This window comes from Orycteropus afer, unplaced genomic scaffold (genome assembly GCF_000298275.1).
Source record: "Orycteropus afer afer isolate SDZICR_OR568_19922 unplaced genomic scaffold, OryAfe1.0 scaffold00127, whole genome shotgun sequence".
In the NCBI taxonomy this organism is placed as follows: domain Eukaryota; kingdom Metazoa; phylum Chordata; class Mammalia; order Tubulidentata; family Orycteropodidae; genus Orycteropus; species Orycteropus afer.
In genome coordinates this window covers 5,320,809-5,327,992 of record NW_006921714.1, presented here as the reverse complement: position 1 = coordinate 5,327,992, position 7,184 = coordinate 5,320,809, and the positions used below count along the sequence as shown (strand labels likewise).

At 47.6% G+C, this 7,184-nt stretch overlaps 2 protein-coding genes across 2 annotated transcripts; one reads left to right on the top strand and one right to left on the bottom strand.

Annotated features, from left to right (window-relative positions):
• Positions 1–545: 545 nt before the first annotated feature.
• TMEM251 (transmembrane protein 251) lies at positions 546–1,528 on the bottom strand. The gene is made up of 2 exons (XM_007944505.2): positions 1,431–1,528; positions 546–957 (listed from the first exon to the last, which is right to left on the bottom strand). Exons 1-2 carry the CDS (start codon positions 1,526–1,528, stop codon positions 546–548), a joined length of 510 nt encoding a protein of 169 aa, XP_007942696.2.
• Positions 1,529–2,654: 1,126 nt separating this feature from the next.
• Positions 2,655–3,716, top strand: MOAP1 (modulator of apoptosis 1). The gene has a single exon (XM_007944504.1). The coding sequence runs from the start codon at positions 2,655–2,657 to the stop codon at positions 3,714–3,716; it is 1,062 nt and encodes a 353-aa protein (XP_007942695.1).
• Positions 3,717–7,184: the final 3,468 nt, after the last annotated feature.

Sequence of the window (7,184 nt, the reverse complement as noted above, 5' to 3'; positions counted from 1 at the left end):
AACAACCCTCTACCAAGAAGTACAAATTCTGCCTATCAAGATGGCCATCACTTAAGTAATCTTACACAAATTCCTCAAAAGCTGACAGAAAGCAAGCATAAACTGGTGTTTCAGTTTGAAGAATTTTAAAGCAAGCCAAGTAATTGTATAAAATTTAAATTTTATGACCATGTTTGGACCTTTTTACATTTAACACAATGGAAATATTCATTTTTTTCCCCAAAGGAAATACTGAATCATCACTATGTTGCACAGTAGAATAAAAATATGAGTTCAGCTGCTTATTCAAGTTTCTAAAGAATGCATATAACAGACATGATATTACTTCCAAAATCTGACTTCATCAACATGATTTCGTAGTATCTCAGACTTTACCTAAAAATTCAGTATCATTCAGATAAAGAAAGCCCCTCTAATCACATGTTTTAAAAAGCTTCTGCCCCACCACAACTTCCTGAGAACTGTGAAGGAACTGCAGTCTTGCGATCAGACTCCAGATGGTATAGGCAGTTTTGTAATCAGTATGGAAAAAATGGTGACTGATATCATGTGTCAATCAGTTGTAGTCTGCTTATCTGATTAGAAGCCTTGACAAATGCCTGGTGACGATTGCAAATAACTGCCAGGCATATCGGGATGATACAGTAGCCCACCGTTTTGGGGTCAGCTCTTGTACAAGAATAAAGGAACAAAAACATCTGTAAGTAAGGTACCAGAAAAATAACCGTCCACAACCAAAAAGGCAGGGAGAGCAACCGAACTTTCAAGGAGTGTGTCCATGTAGTTCCTTCAAGTGGCTCCTCAGGGTGCTGTTGAATGTGTTCCAAGGCCAGCCTGTTGTAAGTCTCATTGATCTCAAACACATAGTAAAACGCTGCTGCGCTCGCTAACAGATACAATCCCACTCCAATCCAGCCCATCCGCTGACGGAAGTTCATCATTCTCCATGCTCTGTGCCTTCAAATTGGAAAACAAACAGTTAGGGTCTAGTAATGCTGTCCCAACAGCTATTCCAAATGTACTGGCTTTCTTTCCGACGAATTTTTTTCTTCCCCCTCCAACTGGGTTTCAAAATACAAAACTGCCACATTTAAGGTCTAAAGAAAATTAAATTTACATTTATTAAGAAATGTAGGCAACTTCCAGGATATGTTACTAACAGTCACGAGCAAGCAAAGGTCACTGGCTTCTGTACACACTGAGTTCTGCTTTTTATGTGCATCCCACAGAAAGAATCACTACGTTTTGCTTCAGCAGGTCCAGTACAGGTCCTGAAGAAGCTGGAGTTCAATTCGCTACAGAATATTTCACTCTTACAATTCAAATACTTTCTGGCTTAGAAGTATTCCTTTAGACGTGAAAACTTGGTTTTCACAAGTCAAACCAACGCCGGAGCCCTCAAGTTAAAACAGTCACTCTTCAACACTTACAATGGTCCTGAAAATCTTCCTGTTCCCACGGCAAGCGTTAAAGAGTCACTCAGTTCTGAATAATCAGGAGGCTTTGGCATTTCAGAGAAAGCCACCATAAAAAAAAAAAATCCCATGGGTCACCGGGCTCGGAGAAAGGTAAGCGTGGCCATCCTGGAGAACAAGCTAATTGTGATTAAGTCCAACGTGACTGGAGCCGGTCACGCGGCGGACCGCCCCCTGTCACCGCAGCCGGAGCCCAGTCTGTATCATCCGGCCCGGCCGGTAGGCGCCGGTGCCCCCAGGGCCTCCCCGACAGCCGGCCCCGCCCCCTGCCGCGCTGCAGCTACAGCCAACTGCGACCAGGGCGGCGCCTAGCCGGGGCCTCACCGCCCGCAACGCCTGGAGATCCGCGCCGAGCAGGGGCCACCAGCAGAGCAAGCAAAACGGGGCAGGTCCAGGATCTCACCTTCCTGTCCCGGGTGGCCCACCCGCCCGCCGTCCCGGATGCTGTCGCAGTCGGGGCTTCCGGCTCGGGCCGGAAGTGCGCGCGCCCCGCCCCGAAAGACCCGCCCCCTTGTGACGTCAGAGCGCCTCAGACTGCGGCGCTGCTGCTCTGAGTCTTTCGGGGCAGCAGGCAACTGCTGAGGTGCCGCCGGTGGTGGGCCCCCCCCTTTCAGGTGGGCGGCCGTGCTTGCCTCGCTCGCAGCTCTGATCGCACTATCAGTCTTATTTACAGAGCACTGCAGAAACTAGGCGGTCCTGTTTCACTCGCCGTCTCTTGGCGCGCTTGCCTTCAGAGCCTCGCTATCCCTGTGGAGTGTCCATCTGAGCCGAGGACAGGCAGCCGTGCCGCTCCTCAGGCCTGAACGAGTGGGGAACCGGCCGAGCCCGGGCAGGTGGACGCAGGCGTCGACCAATAGATAACGGTGAGGGGGAAGCGGGCCCTGGGAGCGGCTCCGCGGGCCCCGGCGTCCGCAGGGGGCGCCCGAGGCGGGGAGACGCAGTCACGAGACTGCTGCCGCAGAGCGTCCCGGCCTCCCGGCGTCGCCCGGAGGTGGAGAGCCCGCTGGGCTTCTTGGTTCGTCCATTGCGTTGTACGGCACTGACCCCTCTAACTAACCCGACTGCTTTGTCCTCACAGGCTGCTGGGACTCGGTGTGACGTAGCTGGGGGACCGCGGAGGATTACTGTGAATCGCAGTGAATCTAAACGGACAAATTAGAATCTTTTCTTTGGGGCATCATGACGCAGAGGCTCTTAGAAGACTGGTGCCGGGGGATGGACATGAACCCGCGGAAAGCTCTGTTGATTGCCGGCATCCCCGTGTCCTGTAACGAGGCGGAAATCCAGGAGGCTCTGCAGGCGGGGTTAGCGTCCCTGGGACAGTACCGACTGCTGGGGAGGATGTTCAGAAGGGACGAGAACAAGATTGTGGCCCTGATAGGACTTAGTGAAGAGACTAGCCTGGCTGTGGTCCCTAAGGAGATACCGGGGAGAGGGGGAGCCTGGCGAGTGATCTTTAAGCCCCCTGACCCAGATAATGAATTTTTAAACAGATTAAATGAATTCTTGGAAGGAGAGGGCCTGACAGTGGCGGAGTTTACCAGCGCCCTTGGGTATGGGAACGACCCTTTTGACCTAGACCAGAGCTTAGTCCCACAAGTGGGGGCCCCTATGTTGGCTGAGGCGTTAGACGAGGCCCTTCAGCCTGCCCTGCAATACCTGAGATACAGGAAGCTGAGAATCTTCTCTGGCAGTGACCCGCCAGAGCCGGGAGAAGAAGGATTTGATTCCTGGCTGTTTCACACCACCCAAATGATGAAGACATGGCAGGTGGCAGATGCAGAAAAACGAAGGCGATTGCTCGAATGCCTTCGAGGACCGGCACTTGATGTCATTCGGGTCCTCAAGATAAACAATCCTTTAATTACGGTCCCCGAATGCCTGCAAGCACTTGAGCAGGTATTTGGGGTTATCGATAATCCAAGGGAGTTGCAGGTCAAATTTCTAACCACTTACCAGAAGGCTGAGGAAAAGTTGTCTGCTTACGTGCTAAGGCTGGAGCCTTTATTACAGAAACTGGTAGAGAGGGGGGCAATTGAGAAAGAAGTTGTGAATCAGGCTCGCCTAGACCAAATCCTTGCTGGGGCGGAGGACAGAACACTGCGGAGGAAGCTTGATCTGCCAGAGGCCGGCCCAGCACCTGGCTTACTGCAGTTACTGACACTGATAAAGGAAGAAGAGGCAGCCGAGGATGAGGAGGACGCCCTTCTGCAGGCAGGATTAGAGGGAAATTTCACCTGAATCTTAGGAAACAAGGAAGGGGATATGGCTGTGAGCAGAGCATGAAGGTACAACAGTCCATCCCATCCACTCCAGTGATAGACCTTAACTGGCTCCCTGCCTTGTTCTGCCAAGTAACTCATGTTTGCACAGTGCTCAGTATAAGCCCTTTGTCATTTCTGAGCTGATGTGGTGGTGTGCCATCAAGTCAGTTCCAACTCATAGTGACCCCATGTACAATGGAATGGAACTGCCTGCTCCTATACCATCCTCACAATTCTTGCTATGCATGAGCCCATTGTTGCAGCCACTGTGTCCGTTTTGTTGAGGGTCTTTCTCTTTTTCATTGACCTCTGCTTTACCAAGCATGATGTCCTTTTCTAGGGACTGGTGCCCAAAGTATAACGTGTCTAATAATGTGTCCAGAGTATGGGAGGTGAACTCTCATGTCACCTAAATATGTCATTGACTAGGAAAAATAGAGTTCTGCACTAGTATTTATATGTTTAAATGAATTTCATCTAAAAATACGTAAAAGGGTGTGTCACTATACAGATGTAGTGCTCTGAGGGTACAGGCACTGCTCAGGCACACAGGCTGACCAAGAGAGCTTGAGAGTCAGCTTGTGTGGTGACAGCAAATGTAGCTGGTCAGATGTGACAGTGCTATAGATCATTTTTAGGTGTGTATTGTCTGACATTTATGATGGAAATCATGAGCCATGGTTAAGATATTAAGTATTTTCTGTGTGAATCAGAATTTTACTGATTCTGTGCAATCAAATAAAAAAATAATTGCATGCTGAGGTTGAAGTTTGCCACTGCCACCTCTAACCCCAGGTCTCTGATGTGTGTTAAAACACACAGTATCATTTTAGTAGATGTTATAAATGTGAATTTATAAAATAAAGGCATGCTAATGGAATGGCTTCTTTTATCTGTTCTACTTCTATCAAGGTCTTAAGAAAGATCATCAGAACAAACGGTCCCAAAAGTGTAAATCTGAAAACCTTGGTTCCCTTGGATTCTTTCCTCTTGGTACACATGGGGTAGGAAGTGCTTTTCTAAGTGAGGTTGCTGGAGGTACCAGCTAGTGAAACAGTAGAATGAAACCAGACTACACAAATTGTGTCTTTCAGTCAGTTCCTACTCAAGGAGTCTATAGGACAGAGTAGAAGTGTCCCATGGGGTTTCCTAGGCTGAAATCTAAGGGATGAGATCACCAGGTCTTTTCTGTTGCAGAGCAGCTGGTGCATTCAAACTCTGACCTTTTGATTAGGAACCAAGTGCTCAACCTTTGTGGTACCAGGACTCCTCGTACACCAAGTAGTGCAACTTACATGATCCAGATGCAACAGTTTTGACTTTGGAGGAAGAAGGAAGGAAATGAACATTGCATGCTTGTGCTAGAAAAACTAGACTCTTTTTCCATGTACTTTGTCATTTAATCCTCTTAAAAATCCCACATTCTGATTTTAAAAAAAAAGGGGGAAAGAGGGGGGGCTAGGTTCGCTAGTCTGATAGAGCCTGATACAACCACTGAGACTGTGGCCCCTACTTGCCCTTTAGGTGTGGAATTGAACCCGCTCCTCTGGCTCCCAGCCAAACAAAAGACAGGCATATGAGCTGAACGTTTACAATAGGCAGATACACTCCTTGGAGATATCAGTCATGGGAGAATAGAAGGGCTATGTATGCACAGGGAGACAGCTCAGGAGACGAGTGCATGGAGGGAAGGACACAGGGAAGAGGTGACTATGGGTGGGGAGTGGGAAGGGAGCTGTTGAAATATGGGAAATGGTAGTCAACGTCATGAGACATGACCTCGTGTCATAAACCACTCCAAAGGATTTTCTTGGCTATAATCTTCACAGAAAGAGTGCTGATGCCACAGTGGTTCAGCACTTACCTGCTAACCAAAACATTGGCAGTTGGAACCCACCAGCCACTCTGCAGGAGAAAAGACCTGGTGACCTGCTCCCATAAAGATTACAGCCTAGGAAACCCCACGGGGCAGTTCTGCTCTGCCCTGTAGGGTCACTATGAGTCAGAATCAACTAGGCGGCACACGCAATTTTCACAGAAGCTGATTGTAGACGTTTCTTTTGTGGTGCCACTGGGTGGATTTGAACTGCCAATCTTTGTTTAGGTTAGTAGCTGAGCACTTAACCATTTGTGTCATCTGTGGACCATAGACACTGTTAGTGGGGTATATGAGAATTCTAAGACCTAGAGGCAGCTGGGGAGGAGAGACGGGTTAATGATTTAGTCCCTGAGAAAATGAATGAAAGTCACAGGATGAAAAAAATGAAAATTGCTGAAAGGACAAAATCTGTTTTTAATAAATATATCCAGAAGGGCCAAATTTGGGGTGCACACCTTTGGTTTGGGATTCAGAGCCGTGGTACAATGTTTCTGTTATGAGTCAAGGCCATGGCTTCATGATAAGTTCTCATAGGAACTCCCACAATGGAAAGCTAGTGACGTGGACTCTGAATGCAATGAAAAGATGTCATTCTGATCTTGTTTATGTGCATATAGTCGTTTTGAGCGCAGAGCACTTGCACACTGGCCATTTCATTTGTAGTGGGCAGAGATGTTAGCCCCATTTCCACTCTGGGTGCATGTGTAGGTGTCTGTGTACGTGTTCATAGAGACTGCACCTTTCCTAGATGCCAGCCACTGAGCTAGGAAGTTTGAACTGTATAATGAAGTTTAAATTTTTATCTCTGCCCTGGAGGTGTTTTCAAAGGCAGTAATAACCAAACCAAACTCACTGCCATAGAGTCAATTCCGAGTCATAGTGAGCCTTTAGGACAGAGGGGAACTGCCATGTAAACTAGGCCCATGCATTAAATAATTAGGGTTTCCAAGGCTGTAAATTTTTATGGAAGCAGACCATTTCATCTTTCTCCCCTGGAGTGGCTCTTGGGTTCAAACTTCCAAGCTTCCGACTCGCAGCTGAGTACTTTAACCAGTGTACCACCAGTGCCTCTTTAAGTCTTTTCAAAGTAATAGCTGGCATTGAACGCTTGCCATGGACCAGGCATTGAGCAGAGTTGAACTCATTTGAGCCTCTGTTTGGTTTGTCCATTCCTTAGAAACTGAGGCACAGAGGAGTTAAGCAACTTGTCCAGAGTTTCACACTAACAGGTGGCAGGCCAGGATTTATACTCAGACAACTATTTCTAGAGTCCTTGCTCTGAATCTCTATTGTATGCTGCCTTGTTTAATCCTCACAGAAACCTGTGAGAAACGTGCTACTAGTTCCCCTATTCTCCCCATAAGAAACTTGAGGCTGAGGAAGATTCTGGGAGAGCTTTTATTACAGCATCCTGATGTGTGTCTGGTAAACTCTCTGTGATTGTAAAAGTGCTGGTTACATTTATGAACCCATGTGAAGAAATAACACAAAAGTATTACTTCTTTAAATAGCTATGTTTCAAAACCATGAAAAAGAAGACCCCTTCAAGGTGGAACCACTGAGACT

Excerpts from the sequence above, each read along its gene's own strand:
- TMEM251 (XM_007944505.2), bottom strand. The coding sequence starts at position 1,528 with ATGGTGGCTTTCTCTGAAATGCCAAAGCCTCCTGATTATTCAGAACTG. Across the intron at positions 958-1,430 it reads GGAAGATTTTCAGGACCATT|GCACAGAGCATGGAGAATGA; the intron begins GTAAGTGTTGAA and ends TCCAATTTGAAG.
- MOAP1 (XM_007944504.1), top strand. The coding sequence starts at position 2,655 with ATGACGCAGAGGCTCTTAGAAGACTGGTGCCGGGGGATGGACATGAAC.